Genomic DNA, 26,809 nt, shown 5'->3' on the forward strand with positions numbered 1-26,809 from the left:
ACAGAAACCTCCTGGGACATAATGGTTTATCCCTTAAAATAATGCACAGCTCCACAGATTTCCTTAGGAGACCTCTTTATTTCTCTCTCTACTCCTTCCCCACCCCACCCCACCCCTCAGATCTGTTGTGGGAAATGTCACTCTGTTAGAATATGCTGGCTGGGGATGTCGGGAACTGTAGTACTTATTTCCATCTAAACAATCATAGGATTGTGCTTGTAGATAGTGAGTGAGATCTCTCCTCTCACTTGAAGTAGAAGTCCTATAATTAGAAAGTTACGAATTAATTTCTTGCCCCCTTTGTAGGAGTTCCACCCTCTGCACTCCTCTGGCCCATTCCAACTAATGTTCCCCAATGCCTCCCAATTTAATTTTCACTGTGTATCTATTATCTTACAAAGGTTCCCCCACCTCCCAATCCTTCTGCCTTGCCCACTCTTGGCTTTCTGCTTTGCTTGCTCAAAGACCTCCCTGCTCCTCTTTCTTTGGTGTGCATGTGTCATTTCCCCTTCCCAAGTCTGTCCTTATGCCTCTCTTATCCATAGTTTATACAGGCTTCCGGTGGGTTGCAAATTAGATGTGATCCTCTTCTTTGATGTACACTTGCTTTGAGCAATCCATCTTAGTAGGGTCCAGGTTATCTGAAAGACCATATTCTCCCCTATGAGCCTACTCCTGCCCTGAGATATTCAGGGCAGACACTTCTCATGGTCCCGCCACTGTCACAGACATGTCTGGTGAGAAGAGAACACGGGAGAGAGCCTTCTCAGTATCTGCCCCAAGGCTCTGGAACTCCCTTCCCAGGGAGGCAAGAGTGGCATCCTCCTTAATAAGCTTTCGCAGGCATGTAAAATCTTTTTTGTTCCAGCAGGCCTTCGGGGATAGCTAGTCTGGACCTGTGGGAATAGGAGGGATGGATACTATATTTCTTGTTGTCTTTGAACGTTTTGATATTTTCTACCATTTGCATACTATTGATGATTTAATTATATTTTTAACTTTTGTATACTTCTATTTATAGGTTTTAATTGTACAAGTTTTAATGTTGTAAAGCTGCTTTGAGTCCCAGTATTGGGGGAAAGGTGGGTATAATAATAATAATAATAATAATAATAATAATAATGCTGCTGCACATGGCATGTAGCTCATTAAAGTCTCAGGAGAGGCACTTCAGAGCCACAGCCCAAACTAAAAGCTGAAGAGTCTAAGAGCAACTCACCTGACTGCCATCCCCTTCTCTCCTTCTCTCCCCACTCCATCCTCCCTTTGCTGTGTGTGTCAGCCCCATAATATCACCTCCGTGCAACTTCCCCCTTCTAGGTGCACCACCTGCTGGCCACCAGTTTGGATGGTTGGACAAATTCCTGGAGGAGAAGGTTATCCAGGGCTACTAGTCCTGATGGCTCTGTGCTACCTCCAGTACCAGAGGGAACGGGCCTACTCACACCAGTTGCTGGGGAACATGGGCAGGAGGGTGCTGTTGTGCTCATGCCCTGCTTGTGGGTTTCCCATGGGCAGCTGGTTGGCCACTGTGTGAACAGAATGCTGGATGAGATGGACCCATGGTCTGATCCAGCATGGCTGTTCTTATATTCTTATGCTGTGATCTTGGGACTTTAAGCCCCAGCTCAGTTCCTCCACCCACTCTCTGAAAATAAGTTTCCCTAATGATGCTCTTCCCTTGTCTAACACCCATGGTATTACTTAAGCTGATGACTTCTGGGTGTTAAAGTTTGCACATGCTATAGAACCAACCAGGGACCTTTTCACCAGCAATTTTGCTTGCCTGAAAAATAAGAGTAGGCTTGCTAGATTTAAACCACTACTCCCTAAATCCCATCCACCTACAAATGCTGAAAGAGACAGCAAGCTTCGGGCTGAGCGTGGGTGAGTAAGAGAGAGAGAAAGAGACAAAAGAGGGAGGGTGCTTTAATGGCTACTCCCTGCGGTTAGTGATGATATTGTGCAATATCACAGATTGTGCTTGGTGACAACGTATTCTCCATGCAGTCACACTTCTCCTTGATCTTTCAGACTCAAATCCAGTTGGGGAGGATGGGGTGCCTGGGGCCAACAAAGACGTCCCACATCGTCCTATTCCTGTATTGCCTTAAGCATCTGAGTCTGACTGTGGTTCTAGACCTTTACTGCCATTTTTTTTCATAAACTCAGCAAGATGAGAGCCAGTGTGGTGTAGTGGCGAGAGTGTTGGACTGGGAGCGAGGAGATCTGGGTTCTAGTCCTCACTCAGCCATGGAAGCTCACTGGGTGACTTTGGGCCAGTCACAGACTCTCAGCCCAACCCACCTCACAGGGTTGTTGTTGTGAGGCTAAAATGGAGAGGAGGAGGAGAACGTAAGCCGCCTTGGGTTCCTCAAAGAGGAAAAAAGGTGGGATATAAATGTAATAAATAAATAAAATAATAAATAAAGATGACAAGAGCTGAATGTCCTAGAAGTCCTGACAAGGATGAGGAAGTTGATAATGATGTGGGGTCTTTCAGCCTTAGGCAGAGCAGTCTGGATCATTACTTTTTGCCTCCTGAAGTTAATTTAATACTGGAGCCTTTGCAATCCCATTGTCATTGCTGCTAGGGTTTATTCTGGTTGTACTTTTATATTGTAGTTTTAAGCTTTCATATTTTATATTGTTTTATGTTCAACTTTACGGTTTTACTTTTTGTGAACCACCCAGAGAGCTTTGGCTATTGGGAGGTATAGAAACGAAACAAACAAACAAACAAACACATTATGGGATTGTTTTAACTCTCTGCATGCAGAAATGGCTGAGCAGGTACTCTCAGGATCGGACGAGAAGGAAAAGGTTAACAACATGAACATTCCCTTAGGGAGCAATCCTATGGCTGCTAGTCAGCAGCTAGATGGCCATAGGATATGTCAATTTCCAGGCTCTGACCTCGGAGCCCATGCTCCAAGGTTGGTTCTCTGAGAATTGGCCTCCACCCCTCCTGCGATGCCTGGCAGGCAGCTCAGAAAGGCCCCATGCTCTGCACTTGGAAGAGGAGCACAGAGCGGCAAAAACAGGGCATTCCAGGGGGCATTCCAGGGTGAGGAAGGCAGAAATGCCGGTACGACACATCCAATGTTTCGTTCGGCAGCCACTTCCCCCACTCCGCCTTCCAGTGGCGAGACAGCTGAAATCGGCTGTCTAGCCGCAAATGCAGGGCAGCTCAAGTGCAGACGGGACGATCCCCTCCATGTTTCTCCTGCCTTGCGTTGGAGAGGCAGTCACCTCTGAGTTCGGAGGCAGCCACCTATCCCGGTAGGATTGCCCCCTTAATCGCTGAACAGAGGATGTTGGACAGAAAAGCAGAATTGCTAGGGGAGTATTGCTGGACAGTTCAAACCAAATCAAATACAACATCAAGGACAACAAAATACAGGGAAAAAATTAATCAATATCCTCATTCACAAGTTGTCACGCCTTAATGTATAGGGTTTTTTTTTTTAAGGTTAGTACGGGAACTTTTAAATATATAGATTTATTTCTTTATTGCATTTCTATCCCACTTTTTTCCTCTTGCAAGGAGCCCAAGGTGGCTGACATTATCCTCCTCCTCTCCATTTTATCCTCATGACACCAACCCTGTGTGGTAGGTTGGGCTGAGAGTCTGTGACAGGCCCAAAGTCACCCAGTGAGCTTCCATGGCTGAGTGGGGACTAGAACTCGGAACTCCCGGCTCCCAGTCCAACCCTCTCACCCCTACACCAGACTGGCTGCAAACCCACCCACCTCTGGAAAATGATATCATGAGTGAGACACAAATCTGATTGTGTGACCTCAGATTCCTGGCTGAGCTATCGCGCATTAACCACACCAGAAATAGGTAGTCATCTCCCTAGAATTCAGAAAGATACTGTTACCCAAAGATGGGTTTTCACCAATAAGAAGAATGGAAGTGTGTGTGTGTGTGTGTGTGTGTGTGTTTAGAGACAAGACTGGCAACTTGAGCAGGGTGGCTGAGAGCAGGGCCTTAAGGGACTCAGGGTTAAAATGGCTGACATGGAATATGGCAGGATGGCGATCAAAGCAGTACATTTATTGGACTATATTGAGAGTTTTGACATTCTCCTCCTACAGGAAACATGGCATAATGAAACTACAGTACTAAGGGTGCAATCCTATGGCTGCTAGACAGTGTTCAGGTGGCCATAGGATTTTCCAGTTCCCAGAAACCTGACTCCCTTCCCTCTCCCCCCCCCCCCATAGGCAGCATGGTTCATCTGCAGCTCTGCACTTGTATGATTAGCATGGAGCGGACAAAAAGGGGGCGTTCCTGGGGACAGGGTGGGGAGGAGACTGTGGAAGCACATAACAATGTTTCTTATGCACCATCGGACCTCTCCCCTCGCCCCCCACTCCAATGCGCCCTGGCTAGACAACTGAAATTGGCCATCTAGCCACAAAAGCAGGGTGGCTGGAGTGCAGAGGAGAGGATCCCCTCCATGGTCTGCCCATCCTGCATTGGATAGTTGGCCACCTCCGAGTCCGGAGGCAGCTGACTATCCCCATAGGATTGCACCCTTAATTGTTATAACTGCCATTCTATGGCAGCCATTCCCTCAAAGATGGGTGGGAGGGCCAGTGGTGGGCTAGCATGTTTCCACTCTACAAAGGCGAAGGCGACTCTAAGAGCTACGGCTCCACGCAGTTCTTTTGCAATTGCTGTTCTTGTTACATTCTTGGAAATGTGTTTAATGCTGGTCAATGTTCATGTACCACCGTGCTTTAAAAAGTCTACTGTGAATACTATTTAGGCAGAATTAGAGAATTATATGGAATCTTTGGAACGGTCATATTCTAATACAGTATTATTGCAGGAGAATAGTGAATACAAAAATGTGGCGGAACATTTCAGCACAACACTATACATTAGCAAACAGCACACACAAACAATGTCTACATTGAAGAAAGTGCATGTAAAAATGCATACTAATTGTCATGCTTGAGGGGTTCATAGAATCATAGAATAGTAGGGTTGGAAGGGGACTATATATAATACCATCGAGTCCAACCCCCTGCTCAATGCAGGAATCCAGGTCAGAGCATCCCTGACAGATGGCTGTCCAGCCCCATCTTGAATGCCTCCAGTGTGGGAGAGCCCACCACCTCCCTAGGTAATCGGTTCCATTGTCATATTGCTTTAACAGTTTTTCCTGATGTTCAGCTTGAATCTGGCTTCTTGTCACTTGAGCCCATTCTTCCGTATCCTGCACTCTGGGATGATCTAGAAGAGATCCTGGCCTTCCTCTCTGTTTCACCCTCTGAATTAAGGTATCTGAATCTGAACCTAAGGTTGGTATATCTCATGATGATTTTGAAATCACTGCTGTGTCTATAAAGGGAAGAGTCCTGCTTCTCTCTGAAAATCAGTAAGTGGTAGCAGTGATTATTTTGAAGAGTATTAGGGTATGTCTGAACTCAGTGGATCAGCTAGGTGATTAGGGTCTAGAGACTCCTAGATATGTCATAACTACGTTTAACTTAAAACCTGGTTCCCATCTTCCTATTACTAAGTGGGGCTGCAGTTGTATTGTGGATAGGGATGGCAGAGAATTCCGCCACGGATCTCGGGGAGGCCGAATGCCAGTGCATTCAGCCCCCCGAAATCTGTGGCGGAACGGCCTGCCCCCCGCCCCCCCCGCGGATCCCCCCAGGACGAGAATTACCTGGGGCGGATCTTCCGGGTGGTGGCGGCTCCGGCTCGGCAGCAGCGGCTGCGGCGGCTGGTCTTCCGACTGGCCGCCGCCATTTGCAGATTTTGGGGGGGTTTTTACACACACGTGATAGGCTACGTAAGTTTTCACGTAGCCTAGAACGTCTGGGGAAAAAAAAAAAAGTGTACGCAAATGGCAGCGGCTATGGCCGCTGCCATTTGTGTATGTGGGTTTTTGTGTTTTTTTTCCCCCCAGAGCCCTCTGCGGCCAGAAATCCGGCTGCGGAAGGCTCTGGCCTGGCTGGGCCTGGCCAGCTGCTCCGCAGAGCTGCCGCGGAGCACAGCCGGCTGCGGAGGATTCCGGGGGGGAGGAACGGAGCGCCTCCCACCTGTTGAGGATTCCGGGGGGAGGGACGGAACGCCTCCCCCCCCATAAACATAATCCACGAACAGGTAAGTGATTTTCGTACATCCCTAATTGTGGACAGAATTTTAGCAGAGGCTGAAACATCAGTGCAATTATGATGGATAGCTTGAAAAGATTAGGACAATGGGTGGAGACTGTTCTTATGAAATGAGGTATTTACATTTATATGAAATCCCTTCCCATAAACACTTCAGGTCAACACAACCTTACATGGAGAAATATGATGTGCTAACCATCTGAAGAACTGTACAACCTACTTGGCAAAAAAGAAAAGAAAAAGAGAGTAAGATCCTACACTTGGAATCTGGGGAAGAATTCATTGTGCAAGTCCTGATAATCTGGATGACTAATCCCATTTAAAATACTTGGAAACAAAATAACAATTGATTCAAACATCATAGATGGTGTCCAGCACCCAATTTCTAAGCCAATTAGTGTTGTTCTGAGGCAATAGTTATGTGAGCAGAAGGTTGTTTCAACAAACTCAGTGGTTATTAGGGAGAGTGAGCAGACCTAAGCCATTAGAAGTCATTGCTGCCACCAGAAGTAACATCTACAAGCCTCTAGAATGGCTTTTGGTCAGAGTCTATGGATGCTGGTATTATATATGAGCATTTTTATTCTATCATTGTTGTTAGCATGGGCAATTTATTATAATTTTACAAGGACACATATTCCCCATGGAATTAAAAGGCATAGACAACTTCAATTTGGTGTTTTACTTCTCAGTATTGCATTTGGAGTGGTAAGTTTCCCTGATTTTCTGAAGATCTTTGTACATAGCATGCAAGTTGTATTCTTTAAATACGGGATATGCAAATCTGTCAGTCTCAATCTCATGGTGTCTTCATCCCTCAGCATTGGATTCTGAGGTCCCTATGAAAACACGTTTGTATTTTCATGCACATTTTCTACTGTACACATTTTGTATGCATTTTCCATTGCTTAAAGCTTGCTGGTATGCATTTTTTGTAAGGTGTGCATTTTTAGAGATGCATATTTTTTTCAAATGTATGTATAGCATCTTGCACATCTCTCTCTCTCTCTCTCTCTCTCTCTCTCTCTCTGAAAGTCATTGCAAGTTTCATAAATGTACAGATTTCTGAGGCAAGATGTGTCCCATTTTGGAAGCAGTCCTGGGAGGTGTGATATGGGTATTTTTTATTCATTCATTTATTTATTTATTTATTTATTGCATTTATACCCCGCCTTTCTCCCTCTCGCAAGGAACTCAAGGCGGCTTACATTATCCTCCTCCTCACCGTTGTATCCTCACAACAACAACCCTGTGAGGTAGGTTGGGCTGAGAGTCTGTGACTGGCCCAAAGTCACCCAGTGAGCTTCCATGGCCGAGCGGGGAATAGAACCCAGATCTCCCGGCTCCCAGTCCGTCACTCTCACCACTACACTACACTGGCTCTCTGGAATGCAAATCAAACAAACATCTCACTCATCTCTAGTTTATAATATCTGTCACAGAGGAAGAGAATCCCCATTTGCTGAATTTACATACCTTGTGATATTACCTTCCACAGTTCCTATTTCAGTAGCATAATGCCTCTTCTTATACGTGGTAATGAGGAAGATGAAACCTTGTATTTTTCATCCCAGCTTGTAGCAAAATGTGTTGGTTACTATGCAGACGGCATCTCTGAATTGCTTTTTGTGACAGCAAAATGTGTGTTCACAGGTGTAGAGACATATGAAGAGAATTCAAGCTAAGGTATTCTCTGTTTTACCCTGTATGTGACACACATGGTGACGCTGGTGTGAAATCTTTATTACCATCAAGCAAAAGTAATTCGAGTTACACACATCATCCTCTTTCGCTAGCATCTTTATCATTGGGCCTGTTCAGATGTCACGCTAAGCCACGATGGTCTGGAAATTTCGGCAAACCGTGGTGGCTTAGCATGTCGTTAGCATGGGGGAGAAAACCACGTTCCCTGTGGTTGGCAAGCCACCCTGACTACCCCCCCCACAAGAGGGTTAAGGGCCCCTGGGGTGTCTTAATGTGTCATCTGGGGGGATCTCCAGTGGTTAAAATGGGCTCTGGAGGACTTCCAGGCAATGACCATAGAGTTTGCCAGCTAGACTGTCTGCCACTGTGGCCACCAAGAATCTGTTCTCACTGTGGAGGATGGGATACTGAGTAACATGTACAAGAGTCAGCGTGGTGTAGTGGCTGGAGTGTTGGACTGGGAGTCTGGAGATCCAGGTTCTAGTCCCCACTTGGCCATGGAAGCTCACTGGGTGACTTTGGGCCAATCACAGACTCTCAGCCCAACGCACCTCACAGGGTGGTTGTTGTGAGGGTAAAATGGAGAGGAGGAGGATTATGTATGCCACCTTGGGTTCCTTGCAAGAGGAGAAAAGGTGGGATATAAATGTAAATGGGATGAATAATAACCACTCTGGAAAGATATCCAGGTAACTATGGAGGGGGGTGATTAGTGGAACCACAGGTGTCGCATGGTTCTGTGATTGTCTGTTGGGCCAGCATGCTGTGGTTTCACCCCCCCCCACTCCATAGCTACCCTAACCACCCTCTCCCCAAGTGCGTCTGAACAGAGCCATTGTCTTTGTAGCTGGCTACCACAAAAGGAAAGTTAAAAGGAAAACTATCTTCTCTTATTCTTCCATTTCATTTCCACAGTAAATTGTTTACTCCACCCTTTTACTACTTCCTCCACCTTTGCCCCCAGCTCTTAACGGGCCTTCATGAGGAATGAGTGGATAATACTCTTAGGGATGTATGAGAATTTTGTTTCTGTTCACAAATGCCTCAAAAATGCCCTATTTGCAACCCAGAATGAGGCCCAGGTAAGTGCAGGCGGCTTGGCGAGCCTGGGGGGCGGGGTGTCGAGCAGGGGCAGGGGCTCGGTGGGAGTGGCTTGGTGGGGTGCAGGTGTGGGTGGTCTGCTGGACTCCCAGGCCAAGACAGGTGCCCACTCCGTCCCTAAACAATTGTGGAGGGAAATCTTAACCTGTGTCCCGAGCCCTCTTGACAGCCAGAAGATGGACATTGCAACATCAGAGGGATAAATGTTCACCTCCTATAATGCAATGGATTGAGGGTAGAGGTGGACTGGCTGAGCAGGTAAGGATAATGCCTCTTTAAGACCAGGTGTGGTTCTGTCTGTGGTCCTGTAAGGATAATGCCTCTTTAAGGCCAGGTGTGGTTCTGTCTTGCCTTAAGCAGGCAGTGTCAAGACGCTTCTTTTAAAAATCCTCCCTGAATCTTACTGTGTCAGATACCCCAGGGAGTGCATCCTTGTTAGATCTGCTGTTCCTTTTGGTGCCTTTCGATACCGTTGACCATGGTACCCTTCAGCAATATTTGTCTGAGGTGAGATGGGGAGGAACTGTTATACAGTGACTCCAGTACTTCTTGGAGGGGCAATCTCAGACAGCAGTGCCGGGGGATTCCTGCTCAACGCTGTGGCTGTTGGCCTGTGGTGACCCTCAGGGTTCCATCTTATCCCCTTATGCTATTTAACATATGCCTATATGTGAGTCTGCTGGGTTGGGTGCTGTGTGTGTTTTTTCATATCCCCCCACCCCTGTAATTATGTTTTTATTGTATTTCAGTGTGTGGCTTTCTTGTTTCAATCCATTTCAATTGACTTTGTAAGCTGCATTGAGGGCCATTTTTTGATAGCGAGGCAGGGTGCACATCAAATAAATAAATAAATAAGGGGGTGGGGAGAAACAATGTATGCTGCCACTGAGGGATGGGTGGGGTCAGATGGTCATGTCATCCTAGAAGCATAGAATCATAGAAGAGTAGGGTTGGAAGGGGCCTACAAGACCATCGAGTTCCTGCTCAATGCAGGAATCCAAGTCAGAGCATCCCCGACAGATGGCAGTCCAGCCTCGTCTTCATAGAATCATAGAATACTAGGGTGGAAGGGGCCTATAAGACCATCGAGTCCAACCTCCCACTCAATGCAGGAATCCAAGTCAGAGCATCCCCGACAGATGGCTGTCCAGCCTCATCTTGAATGCCTCCAGTGTGGGAGAGCCTACCACCCTATATATTAATAGCAAATGCTGGAGCAAGGCTCTTGACTGGGGCTGGTTAAAGGGAGCACATGACTCCTTTGCTGCAACAGCTTCACTGGCTACCAGTCTGTTTCTGGGTAGAATTTAAAGTGCTGGTTACAAACTATAAAGCCCTATACAGATTGGGAGCGGGCTACCTGAAAGATGGCCTTCTCCCATATGAGCCTGCCCGCTTCTTAAGCTCTTCTGGAGAGTACCTTCTTTTGAGACTGGCACCTTCAGAGGTGTGCTTGGTGGCAACCCACGAGAGGGCCCTTCCAGAGCTCCCAGGCTGTGGAACTCCCTCCCAAGGGAGGCTAGGTTTACTCCCTTTTTGCTGTCTACCCATCTGTCTGCCTGCAGGCAAAGACCGCTTTATTCAAGAAAGCCTTTGGCCTGTAAAAGGGTCAGTTGGGTTGCATGCTGTTTTTAATTTGTCATTCTGTAATTGTTATTTATTTATTATTTATTATTTAATTTATTAACCGCCCATCTGGCTGGTCACCCAGCCACTCTGGGCGATGTACAGCGTATAATAAAACAGTTTAAAACAATAAAATTCTACAATAAAAATGTTTTCTAAAATACCCTAGCCCACCCCAAATGCCATATATATAACATTTATATTCTGTTATTCTATATATTTTTCTGTAATATTATATTCTGTAATATAACAGTTATATTCTTACTGTCTTTTTATGTATTGCTCTATTGTTTCAATCCATTTTTAATTGTGTCTGTAAGCCACCTTGAGTGCCATTTTTTGGTAGAAAGATGGGGTACAAATCAGATCCAATGAATAAAATAAATATCTCTCCCCAAACCTGCCTGCCCATTTCCCCCCCTTCCAGCATTCCCATCTACTTCCCTTCCTGATCTTCGATGCCCCCTTTCCATATGTTTTTTGCCCCACTCTCCCATCCTCACCCCATGAAAATGTGCACCACTTCCATTCATTTTGAACTTAACTTATTGAAGTAATGATTAATGATGAATGAAATGATGATTAATGGGGTAATGAGCAGGGATGGATGGACTCAACTGTGCCCAGCTTCGTCAGGCACTCGCTGAGCCGTCATCAGCCCCTCTTCGCGGTGCTGTGTGAGCTTCTGGATGGTCTGGCGAGCACCTGCCAAAGCCGTGGGGCCTTACACCCTTATAGTGAGCCACCATTTTGAGCAACAATGGCAGGTGGGGCTCTTCCGGGAAGGTAATGTTGTCTAACTGGCTGCTGCAAAGGGGCCATTTACACAGCATTGCAGCATTTGTGCCTGTAATGTTGCATAAATTGCCCCTTTACTGCTGCCAATTACACAACATTACCTTCCCGGAGGAGCCCATGCTGCCATTCTTCTGCAAAAAATAGCATCTCACTATGAGGGCACATGGCTGCCGGGTGCTCACCGAGGTGTGGGGTGAACATAAGAGCATAAGAACATAAGAAGAGCCCTGCTGGATCAGTCCAAGGGTCCATCTAGTCCAGCATTCTGTTCACACGGTGGCCAACCAGCTGTCGACTGAGAACCCACAAGCAGGGCATGAGTGCAATAGCACCCTCCTGCCCATGTTCCCCAGCAACTGGTGTACATAGGCTCACTGCCTCTGGTACTGGAGGTAGCACATAGCTATCAGGACTAGTAGCTATCGATAGCCTTTTCCTCCAGGAATTTGTCCAACCCCCTTTTAAAGCCATCCAAGTTGGTGGCTGTCACTACATCCTGTGGTAGCAAATTCCATAGTTTAACTATGTGCTGTGTGAAGAAGTCCTTTGCTTTATCTGTCCTGAATCTCCCACCAATCAGCTTCATAAGATAATGCTGGGTTCTAGTATTTTGAGAGAGGGAGAAACGTGTCTCGCTAGCCACATACTCCACACCATGCATAATTTGGTACCCCTCTTGATGAGCAGATCCTCAAGTGCCCCATGGCTTGGTGAGCGGGGTCCAGGAGGGGGAGCAAGGGGGAGTCCATCGGGCTCCACCCACACACACACACCGTAGACTGTTGCGACATTCCTAGTAATTAATTGAAGGAAATTCATTACAATTTGGAGCAGGATCTGGATAGGAATTGGGAAATTGATTGGGGCTGAGCCCTTAATTTGACCTTGGCTTGCTTTTGGATTAGCACTCTTGTCAAATTTTTGAAACACAATTTTGGTGAAAAACTTTGTCATTTTAAGTGTGTGTGTGTGTGTGAGAGAGAGAGAGAGAGAGAGAGAGATCTACCAGCCATTCTTTTTTTTTGGGGGGGGGGGTTTCCACACTATTGCAAATTAATTGTAATTGAAGAGGAACTACTGATCGGATATTATCTGGGCAGGTTGCAAATTAATGGAATAATTTCTTTTACTTCAGGTGATTTGGATGAGAAATTAACTGGCTAGCTTTTTTTAAAAAAATCACCCACGAATACTTATTTCTACATTTATATATATATATATATATATATATATATATATAAATTACCATGTGCAAATTTATGCAGATTTGAATCCTCTGGGCCAAGGCCCCTAATTTCGTAAGTGCCTAGCAATGTCCCTGACGGCATTGATGGGACATAAATGCAAAATGCATCTTATGCTGCTTTCTTCCCGATGTCTTTCTCTAAACAGGCCATATTCCTTGAGAAACTTGGCATTTGCCATAGATATAAAATCTGGAGGGTTATCATAAATGGAATACCACCAAGGAAGAGCTCAAAACTCATAATCAAGGATCTGCTTTTTGATGAGGTGCCAGTGAGGGTGTACTGGCCTAAAACACCAACTACAGGTAAAAGAAGAGCGCTCATCTATATTCATGGAGGAATTGGCCTGTTTGGAAGCATCCGTAAGTACTTTTAAAGGAGCCTACAATTTTGAATTACCTTGCTTTAGAAGAATTTGGCATATCAGTTTAACATAAAGATTCCTGAAATGTTTGCTAGCAACTAGAGTTGGTTACATCTTTCAGAAAATGAAAACAGTTTCTCTCTGTTTCTCATTTTTCCAATCTTGAATTTGGCTCATCTCAGACTTTCTGAATTTCTGAAATTTTTGAATTTCTGAATTTCTCCCAGCTTAAGAGCATCCCTAACTTTGACATTTTTTAAAGCTTCTATGAAAATTCCTCAGTATTTTTCTGCACATTTCTCCCAATATATGCATTTTGCCTAATATACAGGGTGGCCCAAAAGTAGGTATACAGTTGTTTAGAATGTTGATGGGAGGGGGGGAGAATTTTCAGTCTTCCAGTACTGCTTTAGAATCCACGTTCTTTGTTCGTGACTCAAGTTCTCTGCCATCATTCACAATATCAGTAAAAAAACCACACCTAAACAACTACACAACTGTATACCTACTTAAGGGCCTCACTCCCCTCACTCTCTACACTTAACTGATTTAACTGTCACTCCCTGTCACTCACTCTTCCCAACTGTCATTCTGACTTTACCCACACATCTTCTATTCACACATTCTCTCCCCCTCCCATCAACATTCTAGACAACTGTATACCTACTTTTGGGCCACTCTGTATACATTTTGTCAAGCAATTTCCCCAATATAATGCATTTTCATGTTATTTCCCCTAATATATCAATTTTATACTTTTTTTGACAACACCATTGCAAAACTCAGAAATATGCAAATTGTGTATATTGTCTGTGTGCTTTTATGTAACTGGATTTTAATCTTTGTATGATGGATTTTAATGTTTAAACCACCAAGAGAGCTTTGGTTATGGGGCAGTATAGAAATGTAATAAATACTACCACTGCTACTCCTACTAATTTCAAAGGATAACTGAGTTTCAGTTCAGACAGAGATTCCAAAGTGTGAAATTAGGCAAGTTCACATTAAAATGCAAACTTGCCTTATTAAAATGTGAAGTGAACTAACTTATCTCTCATCCCTACTGGCATGCTGACAAAATTTTGTCCAGTTAACTGAAAATGAGAGAGACATCCTATTGCAATGATACACGATGCATTGCAAACAGATATTAAACAATCCTTAGAATGCTATAGGAGGGGCTTCTGCCTCACACCTCAAGGAACTTCTCAATATACTTTCAGAAATGGGTAGACATATTTGAAAACGATCCCCAAAATATGGGCTTAGATTTGTATCTAGTCTGCTTTTCACCCAATAACCTCATTTGATGTTAGTAATTAGGAAACTACAAAATTTACATGATATAGTTTTTATTCATGTGTCTTTTCAATTTTGGATGGTGTTGATGTTCCCCTAGCACCTTCTCTAATATGTCTTCTGCATGGGCATGTCAGTTAGAAACAAGGAGATCCAGTCAGTAGTATGGGCAGAAAATAGATCTCCAGAAGTTTTGGACTTCAACTCCTAGCATGCCTGACCATTGCTTATGCTGGCAAGGACTTACAAGAGTTGAAGTCCAAAACATCTGGAGATCTACCTTCTGTCTACCCCTATCCTAGGCTACCACTTTTGCTGAAATGAATTTCATTGACTTTTGTGTCCTCTACTGCTGCAACTTAATTGAAGACATTGTCCTTCAGCACTCTGAAAAATATACAAACTTTGGATTAGAGCTGTACGCAAATGTCAGCTCAAAATTCTCCACCAATTCGTGGGCAGAGAAATTGGGTGAACAATTTCACCAAATTTATCCAGGGGGAAGAGACATTCTCCAACACTTTCTCACAGGTGGGGCTCACCATTGTCAGCCATTGTTACACAACTCATTTCTCTTTACCTAGAGGGTTTGGGGGTTTTGTACTTCCAATGTATGTTGCGGGAGTAACAAGTGTGTTGGCAGTCTAGCCCCAGTTTTGCATCCTCCCCAATGCAGGTGTGAGGAGGGCAGTGGTGTGTCTAGCTCCAGAGATAGGGGTGTAAGAAACACTTACCTGGCTCTGCTGGGGCCATCCGCGGTGGGAGGGTAGGCGCTCTGTTCCCCCTCCCCTGGAATCCTCCCCAGCTGGCTCCACTCCGTGTCGACTCTGCGGAGCCGCCGGCCAGGGCGGCCCACAGCTGGATCTCCGTCCGCTGCTGGGCTGCGGCCGCAAATGGCGGCCACCATAGCAGCCGCCATTTGCGTCCCTACCACAGCCATGATAGGCTATGTATATATTTACGTAGCCTATCATGGCAAACGGCAGGGATGCAAATGGCATCCCTGCATTAGCCGTGATAGGCTATGTAGATACTTACGTAGCCTATCACGGCTTGGCAGGGACGCAAATGGCAGCTGGCGTAGCGGCCGCCATTTGAGGCCACAGCCCAGCAGCAGCCAGAAGACCACCTGGACCCTTCATCGCTGCCGGAGCCGCCGCCGGAGCTGCCACTGCTGCCCGGTAAACTCCGTCCCAGGGGAATTCCATGGGGTAGTGGGGGGATTGCACTGTTATGCCACGGACTCCGAGGGGGGCGATTCTAAAGAATTCTAAAGAATCTGGCCTCACTGGAGTCCATGGTGGAATTCTCCAACATCCCTATCCAGAGAACAGGTGGAAGTAATGCTATGTTAAAAATCTGTCCTCCAGTTACCTGAAAGTTTTCTTCCCCCATGAATCAGTAATAGAATAGTAGGGTTGGAAGGGGCCTATAAGACCATCGAGTCCAACCCCATGAAAGAGGCTACAATTTTTCTGTCTCATTCTTGGGGCAATTATCTTGGTGGAGTTTTTGAGCATACCTAATCACTGCAAGGTGGCCAAGGGTGCTGTGTGTGTGTGTGTGTGTGTGTGTGTGTATTTTATCTTACTATTGTACATCTCTCCATTGCTCTGCAACCTCCCAGGTTGCCTGTGCTTCTTGATCTGAAAAAGCCCTAGGGGAGGAATTACCTCATGGTGTCTTTCCTGGGGCTTTAACTGAAGTGCAGGAAGCCAAGGAGACTACAGGCTGCCAGATATATGATTGTACAATGAAAGACAGGACACACACACATATACACACTCCTCGGCCACCTCATAAGTAAGGTAAACACAAGAACCCTGACCCTAACCCATGATAATTTATCTGAAATTTTCTTCTGCTTTGATTTTTTTCCCCCCAAAAGCAATTCCTTTTCTATCCAATTGAATGAGAATGTAGGATGCATTTTTGGCACAGCACCACTTCAGATACATGGAAATGCCTCCTGACTCCCATGGCACCACCTGAGTCAAGCAACCCATGAGAGTCATTTTAAATTCCCTTGGCAGGAAATATGACTCCATCAGTATCCATCCTCACCTCATGGTAGAGCAGCAGGTTAAAGCATCACTTGAGTATCCTCACAGGATGGTTTTGTTATGACTATCTCTCCCTCACTGTCTCTTGGATGCATGGCTTTTGTAATGCATCAGTCAGCTAGCTTTAATGCAGTCAAGCATCCAGGAATGCAAAGAAAGGCCCACTTTTATCCTCCAGATTCAAAGTACTTCTGGAGTCCATCCAAAGTTGTTGCTCCTTTGTGATCCCACTTGAAGTCTATAACCGCACTTATGGATCAGGCACCCAGTATGCTTCTTGGGCAACTCATCATGGACAGATTCTCAGAGCAGCAACTCCAAGATCCAACTGGCTTGTAGCCCATCCATCATTCTGCTTCCTAACACTCTGCCTCCCTTCACTCTGCTTCCTAACGCTCTGCCTCCCTTCACTCCTCCCTCTCTGTTTCTATGATGAAAGTCCCTTTCTTCTTCCTTAAACTGCTTCACTCTCTTGCATGCCCATCCTCTGGTTTCCAAGTGGGCTTTCATTTCAGTAACGCAGCTCAAGCTCAGGGTAAAGCCAAAAGACCTACCTGGGACACCTGAGGGCCTCCCATCATGGGTACATGACCATAATCTTGGGCTGCAGATCTATTGGGGGCCTCTCAGAAGCTCATGGAGTGCAATGTGAGAGAAAGAGGTGTCAGTCACTTTCTTGCTGGAAACCTTTATTGAAAAATAACCCTTCTGCATTTCAGCTCTAAGTGTCCTCAAACTAGGGATGTATGAGAAATTAGTTTCAGGTCATTTTTGATCTGGATTTACTTTCCAGACTGAACATGGACTCAGACAAAATCTGTGGTCAAAGTCCATACATCTCTGAGCTTGAAATGTGATTTGCAGACCAAACAAAATGCATTCAATAGCCTCCATACATTTGGGAAATGTGCCTGAAAAATGCATACTTTTGAAACACACACACACTTTAATCAGTGGGAGAAGAATGCGGACTTTTAAAAGATGAGCACAACTGATAGGTATATTTGGAAAAATATGCATGGATTTTTATGAGAAAAAAAAGAAGAAGCTTTCAATGTGATACGGACTTTAGTCAGAACGACCCGAGAAATGGAATTTGGAGAACTTCGTTGAGCTTGAGTTTTTCTGATTCACAGATCCCTACCTTAAGCTAATTCCTCCATTTCGTCAAAGACATTATATAATAGAGCTGTGCACAAATGGCCTCTCAAAATTCTCCAGCCTATTTGCAGGCAGAGAAATTAGGGGACAATTTCACCAAATTTCTCCTAGGGGAGGAGAAATTCTCCAACAGTTTCTCACAGGTAGGGCTCACCGTTGGGAGGGCTTGTAGCTAGGGATGTCGGAGAATTTCTCCACGAATCTCCGGGAGGCCGAATGCCAACGCATTCAGCCCCCCGAAATTGGTGGAGAAATGGTACGCCACCCCCCCGCCACCCCCCGGGATGGGACTTACCTCTTGCGAATGTCCCTCGCGGCGGCGGGTCCCGGCGGCGGTGGGGTGGTGGCGGCGGCGGCCGGTCTTCCGACCGGCTGCCACCGCCACCATTTCCAAGTAAAAAAGAAGTAAAAAACAAAACAAAACGTGATAGGCTATGTAAATCTTTACGTAGCCTATTACGGCTGACTTTGAAAAAAAAATTGTGTACGCAAATGGCGGTGCCCATGGGCGCCGCCATTTGCGTTCCTTATTTGGGCACGGGTAGTCTATTTACGTAGACTATGGCGAAAATGAGGGCAACGCTATTTGCGTTGCCCTTATTTTTGCCGTAGTCTATGTAAATCTTTACGTAGACTACCCGTGCCCAAATAAGGAATGCAAATGGCGGCGCCCACGGGCGCCGCCATTTGCATACGGACTTTTTTTTTTTTTCAAAGTCAGCCGTGATAGGCTATGTAAATCTTTATGTAGCCTATCACTTTTTTTACTTCAGAAGAACTTTCGCAGCCGGAGAGGCGGGGCACTCCCCCCTGGCCAGAATTTCGGCGGGGAGGGATGGGGCGCCTCCCCACCCGCCAAGAATTTTGGGGGGAGAAACGGAGCGCCTCCCCCCCACCACGAAGCAAGCTGCGGGAACAGGTAAGGGACTTTCGTCCATCCCTACTTGTAGCACAGCTTCTTTCTTTTTTCCTCAGGGTTTTTGGTTTACTGCTCTGCTTCTGTAGGTGGCCACAGCATCAACTGTGGTGAGGCTTCTACTTTTCTGAGGCAGAATTTTGAATTTCTTTTGGCTTTTGAGCTTTCCTAATCCCTGTGAGGCAGCCGCGGGTGCTGTGTGTGTTTTCTCTCTCTGTTTCACACCTTTCCACGGCTCTGCAGCCCCCCAGACCACCTGAACTTCCTGAATTGAAAAAGCCCCCTGGGAGGAATGGCCTCACGACCTCTTCCTCATGATGGCTTTGACTGAAGTGCGGGAAGCCGAGGAGGCTACAGGCTGCTAAGAGATTATTGTACAATGACAGACAGGACACGCATGCTCACTCCTCAGTCACCTCACAAGTAAGATAAGCACAAGAACCCCAAACCCAGCCCATGAGAATTTATCCAGAATTTCTCCTCCTTTGAATTTTTCTTCCAAAGCAATGTCTTTTCTACCAAATTGAATGAGAACAGTTGAAAAAATGTGGGAGAAATTTTCGGCACACCACTAGTATATAATCTACCCTGTGTGCACCTCTGCAAAATATCCCTACGTTTCCGGGTTCGCCGGGTACAACGGTACACATGCAAGTTGACCTGTACTTGTGAATCATAAGTATATGGAAAACATGGTACCAGAGCTCTGATTTCCTCATTTGCATCATAATTGCTATGAGAATGGAACATAGCCTGAATGCTTTGTCTCTTGATAAATGGACAATAGCAACTAACACGTCATCTTTGGAACCGTTTATATTCTTCAGAATCGTATGAAAGGTGCTGCCGCTCTATTGCTGAAGAGACTGATTCTATGGTTGTGAATATAGAGTAAGTGTATTTACTCTGTTGTATAAAAAAAGAGACAAATTTAATCTTCTAACAGAGTATTGTCAGAGTTGTGACCCATGCTAGCTTTCCCATTCCCCTCTATAGTTCCCCCATTGACTCCTGTTGCCTAAGAGAGTAACACTTCCTGAACCAACAGTCTCCTCATCTGAGAAGCCAAAAGCCGCCTCCAGAACAGAAAGTAGGATCTGGGGTGGAGGTCGTGGTGGAGGAGATGCAAGGTCATTAAAACACGATCTGGTCTCTTCACTGCAGGGAGGAGCTGATGGAGAATGCTAGGTACATCGGAAGAGCCCCAAAGAACTGGCTGGTCTCATAAGAGCTGGAGGGCTCCTTTATCCATGCTCTGGCCTATCCTATGGCCTGAGCTGTGAGAGACCATGCAACAGTTCTATGTCGTGCTGTTCTCAAGTTATAGAATGGCTGTCAGGATGGTAGTGGGTATGTTTTTTATGATCTGTTCTCAAATTCCTTGGGCTTTTTTTCCCAAGCAGCGAAAAAGACAGAAAGTGGAAGAGGTGGGTAAGTGGGGATTGACAGGTGACAGAGTGAGTGCGGGATGGCAGATAGAAGGAAATGGACTGGCAAAAGTGAGACAGTATTTGGGATGTTGCATGGGAAGCAGAGCAGGGAGACCCTAGCTGTACTGAAGGATACGAAGCAAAATGAAAGAGAAGGCTACTCTTAGCTGGAAGGATTCACACTAATACTGTTTCCATACATGGGAAACAGTTCGCGCCCACCTCAGAGATACAAGTTAATCCATTCAAAGGTAGTGGTTGCTCTTTATTTTTCAGGTGCTGGGCTGGGAGCTGGGAGATTGGGGTTCTAGTCCCTACTTGGCCATGGAAGCTCACTGGGTGACTTTGGGCCAGCCACAGACTCTCAGCCTAACCTACCTCACAGGGTTGTTGTTGTGAGGATAAAATGGAGAGGAGGAGGAGGAGAATGTAAGCTGCCTTGGGTTCCTTGCAAGAGGAAAAAAGGCGGGATATAAATGCAATAAAAAATAATAAATAAATAAATAAATAAGACAGTTCTCCTTCCTGGGTGAACGTATGTGTTCAGGTTTCACCAAATAAATAAATAAATAAATAAATAAGACATTTCTCCTTCCTGGGTGAACGTATGTGTTCAGATTTCACCAAATAAATAAATAAATAAGACATTTCACCTTCCTGGGTGAACGTATGTGTTCCGATTTCACCAAATAAATAAATAAATAAATAAGACATTTCTCCTTTCTGGGTGAACGTATGTGTTCCGATTTCACCAAATAAATAAATAAATAAATAAATAAGACATTTCTCCTTCCTGGGTGAACGTATGTGTTCAGATTTCACCAAATAAATAAATAAATAAATAAATAAATAAGACATTTCTCCTTTCTGGGTGAACGTATGTGTTCCGATTTCACCAAATAAATAAATAAATAAATAAATAAGACATTTCTCCTTCCTGGGTGAACGTATGTGTTCAGATTTCACCAAATAAATAAATAAATAAATAAATAAGACATTTCTCCTTCCTGGGTGAACGTATGTGTTCAGATTTCACCAAATAAATAAATAAATAAATAAATAAGACATTTCTCCTTCCTGGGTGAACGTATGTGTTCAGATTTCACCAAATAAATAAATAAATAAATAAATAAGACATTTCTCCTTCCTGGGTGAACGTATGTGTTCCGATTTCACCAAATAAATAAATAAATAAGACATTTCTCCTTTCTGGGTGAACGTATGTGTTCCGATTTCACCAAATAAATAAATAAATAAGACATTTCTCCTTCCTGGGTGAACGTATGTGTTCCGATTTCACCAAATAAATAAATAAATAAATAAATAAGACATTTCTCCTTCCTGGGTGAACGTATGTGTTCAGATTTCACCAAATAAATAAATAAATAAATAAGACATTTCTCCTTCCTGGGTGAACGTATGTGTTCAGATTTCACCAAATATCATCAGGCCCTTCCCTCCTGTTTCCAAGGCTAAATTCTAGGTATAAGTCATATCCCCCCCACACACACACACCGCCCCCAGCTTATTTAGTGTAAGCTGTTGATATGCACTAAGTATGTGCCCTGTCTTATCATCAACCATTTTCATTTTTAATCAAAGCAACCAACACGTTGGACTACAGCAGCTGCTAGAGCTTGTAGTAGACCTTCCTCTTCATTGGACACACACAACACCTTTCTCAAAAGATGCAGTATAAACAGAGAAAATGGCTGATCAAGCCCAACCCCTGCAAGGCCATTGGGAGAAAACATGGACAAAATATGCCAAACTGCTGGAAGTCTCTTATTAAACTTTTAAATCCTAGAAATATACTATGTTTACCCTTTCTGCTACCAAGTCAACAGGGCCTGTCCTCAAACATTCCTCTCTTACACTGCCAAGTTTCAGATCAATCCATTGAGCTAGTTTCTAAGTGTACACCATCGCACCCACAGACCCCCCCCCCTGCAAATCTCTGGTTACGATTGCGGAATGTGATTCAGAAGAGGAATGAAAGTAGGAGCGTAAGAGGCCATCAAGACAATTCAGGGGTAATAACTGTGTTTGAATGGTGTAAGAGTCAGATTTGGTGCACGGGCATTTCTGCCACTGTGAGGAAAAATGGATGCCCATGGGTAAGGCAGGCCGAGAGTAATCTTTTACTGGACTGGAAGCTTAGGACCAATAGAGTTCAAGTTGGAGCTTCTGGAGAAAAAGTGAACTTAGGTACAGAGAAGCAAAACTATGCTCTGTGTGTGTGTGTGGGGGGGAGAGGCTGTATGTGCGTGTGAGCATGCATGCGTTGTCAATAAAGGAAGCATCCCTCTGCTCACTCACACATGTAAGCAGGCCAGAAATTGATACTAGAGCCGTGCGCAGATGGCCTTTCAAAATTCTCCACCTTATTTGCGGTAGGGATGTACGAATCCCTTACCTGGCTCTCCGCTCGGGCATCTGTGGTGGGGGGGAGGCGCTCCGTCCCTCCCCCCGGAATCATCCCTGGCTGGCTCTGCTCCGCTGCAGCTCTGCCGTAGCGGCCGCCATTTTCATTCTTGCAAGCAGCCATGATAGGCTATGTAAGTATTTACATAGTCTATCATGGCAAAGATAGCCATTTGTGTGGCTGCCTTTCCTGTGATAGGCTACGTAAATACTTAGGTAGCCTATCACGGCAAAGAGCAGGGGCACAAATGGCGTAGTGGCCGCCATTTACGTCCCTGCTCTTTGCCGTGATAGGCTAAGTAAATACTTACGTAGCCTATCAAGGCAGCAAGAACGCAAATGGCGGCTGCAGCAGCCCAGCTGCGGCCGGTTGGGAGACCAGCCGGAGATGCCGCCACCACCAGAGATGCCGCCGAGCGGCCACTGGAGTGGCTGCTGCCGCCGCCACATCTACCCCAGGTAAGTTCCATCCCAGGGGGGATTCCATGGGGGGGCGGGAGGCCATTCCGCCACGGATTCTGGAATCCGTGGCGGAATTCTCTGACATCCCTAATTTGTGGGGACATGAATTTGGGAGATAATTTCAGCGAATTTCTCCAGGGGAAGGATAAATTCTCAATCGTTTCTCATAGGGGTGTATGAAACCCTGCTTACCTGGCTCTGCCGGGTCCCGCAGGTGTGGGGAGGCAATCCATTCCTCCCCCCAGAATCCTGCCCGGCCGGCTCTGCTCTGCTGCCAGGCTGTGGAGCTGCCAGCCAGGCTAACCCGCAGTGGGGCCTCCAGCCGCTGCCGGGCTGGTGCGGACGCAAATGACATCCTGAGTGGGGGACACCATTTGCATCCCTATGGTAGCTCGTGATAGGCTACGTAAATATTTACATAGCCTATCACAGCTAAAGCAGGGACGCAAATGGCATCCCCTACTCAGGACGCCATTTGCGTCCGCACCAGCCTGGCAGCAGCCAGAGCCGCCGCCGCCAGAGCTGAAGCCGCCGCCGCAGCCAGGTAGGCTCCGTTTCGCGGGGCTTTCACAGGGTGGAGTGGTGGAGGTCTCCATTCCACCATGGATTCTGGGGGGCCGAATTCACTGGAATATGGCCCCCCTGGGATCTGTGTGGAATTCTCTAACATCCCTAGTTTCTCACAGGTGTCTCCCATTGGCAGTTTGTAGCACAGCTTCTTTCTTTTTTTGGTAAGGATTTTTTGGTTGTTCGTGCCGCAACAGCATCAACTGTGTTGGCAGTAGGGATGGCAGAGAATTCTGCCATGGACTCCAATGAGGCCAGATTCTAAAGAATCCCCCCCCCCAGAGTCCGTGGTGGAACAGAGCACTCACTTCCACCTCCCCCCGGAATACGCCTGGGCCGGATCCGTGTTGGCGTCAATCCTGCGGAGCTAGCCGCCTGCTCCGCATCACAGCTGAATGTCAATACAGCCAGCAGCCACTGCCGTGCCGTATCGCTGTAAGTCTCCAGATGTAAATGGCATACTGGGTGCCATTTGCGGCTGTAATGCTAGTAGATTAGCGTAAATGCAGCCCCCCGTGGAATGACAGGTAGGGAATCCACCCATCCCTAGTTGGCAGGCTGGCCCCCAATTTGCACCCACCGCAATGCAGGTTAATATGTTGGGGGGGGGCAGTGTTGTGTTGAGCTCCAGGGATGAACTGGAGTTAGTGTTTTGCTAAAATCTGTCCTCCAGTTTCTTGAAAGTGTTCTCCCTCCATGAAAGGGGCTTCCATTGTTCTGCCTCATTCTCAAGACAGTCTATAATTAATGTTGAATTTCTTTTGGTGGTGTTTTGAGCTTACCTAGTCACAGCCAGGCTCCCAGGTTGCCTGCACATCTTGATCTGAAAAAAAAAGCAAACCCCAAGGGAAGAATTACCTCATGGTGCCTTAAACTAGCCTTCAGTTGAAGTGCAGGGAGCTGAGGAAGCTACAGGCTGCCAGAGAGATGGTTGTACAATGAAAAAATGTACACTTGTGATCACTCCTTGGCCACCTCCAAGAAACCCAAAACCAACCCTTGAGAATTTCCCTGAAATTTCTTCAGTATTGAATGTCTTTTCAAAAGCAATTTCTTTTCTATCAAACGGAATGAGAATGATCGGGGAAAAGAATGTGGGAGAAGGTTTCAGCTCAGTGCTAATTAATACATAACGAATGCTTGAGAAAAAGACATGAGGAAAGAGTAGTTAAATCTCATTGAAGAGTCACTAGAGAATTGTAGGGAATCTCATTCCACGTGGACTGTTGCCTTTCCTTAGCTACTGTTATTTTCGTTTTCTTCATTTTACCTTATCCTGAGTGTTATTAAAGATCTTAAGAAGCTATTTAAAGTTTTAAGGAGTGGGATTATGCAGAGTTAAATAGCTGTATAATACTCCATAATCTGAGTATGCTTTATTTGTAGAAGTGATTAATCAACATCAGAAAACAGTAGCAAAGAGGAACATATTGCTATTAAAAAGTTGCTTCACTTAGGGATGGACGGACTCACTTCCATCCGGGGGGGGGGGAGCTGGACGAGCAGCTGCCCCTGTTCACACAGCCTGGACTTGCTCGGTGAACCTCCCTGGTTACCCCACCCCCACCCGCTAAACTGCCCAACCAGCCCCTCTTCTGTGTGCTGAGGACTCCAGCAGTTGTGAGCTCAAGGGCTTTATGCACACAAGGGCTTGACTGCTGGAGACCTCAGCACCACACACACTTCAAATGCTCTAGCCATCTCCTCCTCGCAAGGAGGAAATGGCTAGAGCAGTTGGGGCACATGTGGCACTGAGGTCTCATCCTGCCAGCTGTTAAGAACTTGCTTGACAGCTGGCAGGGGAAGGACAAGGCCTCAGTGCTGCATGCAACCCAACCACTCTAGCCATCTTCTCCTTGCAAGGAGGAGATAGTGAGAGTGGTTGGGGCACACCCAGCAACAAGAACTCTGGTCTGCTCCCGGCCTCTCACCAAGCTCTGGGGCACTCAGCAACCAGGTCCATCAGCGCCCCTCGGCTTAGCAATTGGGGTGCAGGGGGACAGGCACAGGGGAGTTGGCTGGCCTCCCAGACCAAGCCGGATGCTAGCAACATCCCTAGCTCAGCTTGGCAAATGTAGAAACACACATCATGCAGAAAAATGGTGCTTTCCCATAAAATGAATTCAGACAATTGTTTGCTTTTGCTTTAGATATCGTTTAGCTCCGGAGAATCCAAGCCTAACCTCAATACTGGACTGTTGCACTGCTACTGTACACCTTTTGAAGAACGCCAAAGAATATGGAGTGGACCCCAACTGCATCAGTATTGGCGGGGACAGTAGCGGAGGCACATTTGCCTCTGCAGTTTGGCAACATCTGTTGCCAAGGACGGATCTCCCAAAGCTAAGGGCTCAGGTCCTTCTCTACCCATTCCTCCAGGCGATGGACTTCAGCTTGCCTTCCTATCAGCAAAACCATTCAGTTCCTATCTTGTTCAAGAAAAGGGCTATCAAACATGGCTTCTTCTTTCTCTGTGGGAAATACGTTGATACTGATGCAGTTATGAAGAATGCCCATGTTCCTGAGGATATCAGGGTGAAGTATAGAAAATGGATTAGTGCTGATTACATTCCAGAAGAATTTAAGGCCACAGGCTATGTGCCACTGAGGCCAGCTCCATTTTCAGAAGAACTGCACGAAGCATGCAAAGCAGCATTTGATCCAATGTATTCCCCACTTTTAGCGGATGATTCTGTCATCCGCCAGCAACCCGAGACTTTCATTTTAACCTGTGAGTATGATGTTGTCCGGGATGATGGGCTGCTGTTCAAGAAACGGCTTGAGGACAATGGGGTGCCAGTGACGTGGTGTCATGTTAAGGATGGATACCATGGAATAATGTTCTTAACAGGTTTTGGCCCATTTGAATATCCAAGCACACAGAACTGTTTGCAACAAATAGCTAAATTCTTTGAACATTTGTAAAATTTTGCTCGGTGTGTTATTCTTTCACTTGGGTGGTGGGATATTTCTTTTGAGGTTAATAACTAGGGATGTCAGAGAATTCTGCCACGGATCTCAGTGAGGCTGAATGCCAGTGCATTCGGCCCCCCAAAATCCATGGCGGAATGGCCTGCCACCCCCCCGCGGATCCCCCCCGGGACGAGACTTACCTGGGGTGGATGTTCCAGGTGGCGGCAGCTCCGGCAGCTTCGGTGGCTGGTCTTCCAACCGGCTGCCACCGCCGCCATTTGCAGTCTGGTCATTTGGTTTTTTTTTTTTTTTTTTTTTTACAGAGACGTGATAGGCTACGTAAAGGCTTACGTAGCCTATCACGTCCTGGTTAAAAAAATAACGAACGCGTACGCAAATGGCGGCTGCTACGGCCACCGCCATTTGCGTTCCTTATTTTTTGCCGTCTTTGTCCACGTAAATATTTATGTAGATTATTACGGCGAAAATAAAGGGGAACACAAATAGTGTAGTGGGCGCCATTTGCATTAGGGATGGCAGAGAATTTCTCCCCGAAACTTCGGGGGGCCGAGCGCCAACGTGTTCGGCCCCCC

The 26,809-nt window shown here is 46.0% G+C and overlaps 1 protein-coding gene across 1 annotated transcript; it reads left to right on the plus strand.

Annotated features, from left to right (window-relative positions):
- Positions 1–2,881: 2,881 nt before the first annotated feature.
- Positions 2,882–26,228, plus strand: LOC146335410 (arylacetamide deacetylase-like 4). The gene is made up of 5 exons (XM_084821676.1): positions 2,882–2,936; positions 6,743–6,849; positions 12,763–12,979; positions 19,248–19,311; positions 25,454–26,228. Exons 1-5 carry the CDS (start codon positions 2,882–2,884, stop codon positions 26,226–26,228), a joined length of 1,218 nt encoding a protein of 405 aa, XP_084677802.1.
- The last annotated feature ends 581 nt before the right edge of the window (positions 26,229–26,809 follow it).

Source organism: Heloderma suspectum, chromosome 15 (genome assembly GCF_057233095.1).
Source record: "Heloderma suspectum isolate Gila_16-S chromosome 15, 16-S_ref, whole genome shotgun sequence".
NCBI classification, from domain to species: domain Eukaryota; kingdom Metazoa; phylum Chordata; class Lepidosauria; order Squamata; family Helodermatidae; genus Heloderma; species Heloderma suspectum.

Excerpts from the sequence above, each read along its gene's own strand:
- LOC146335410 (XM_084821676.1), top strand. The coding sequence starts at position 2,882 with ATGGCCATAGGATATGTCAATTTCCAGGCTCTGACCTCGGAGCCCATG. Across the intron at positions 6,850-12,762 it reads TCAGTATTGCATTTGGAGTG|GCCATATTCCTTGAGAAACT; the intron begins GTAAGTTTCCCT and ends TTCTCTAAACAG. Across the intron at positions 19,312-25,453 it reads TCTATGGTTGTGAATATAGA|ATATCGTTTAGCTCCGGAGA; the intron begins GTAAGTGTATTT and ends CTTTTGCTTTAG.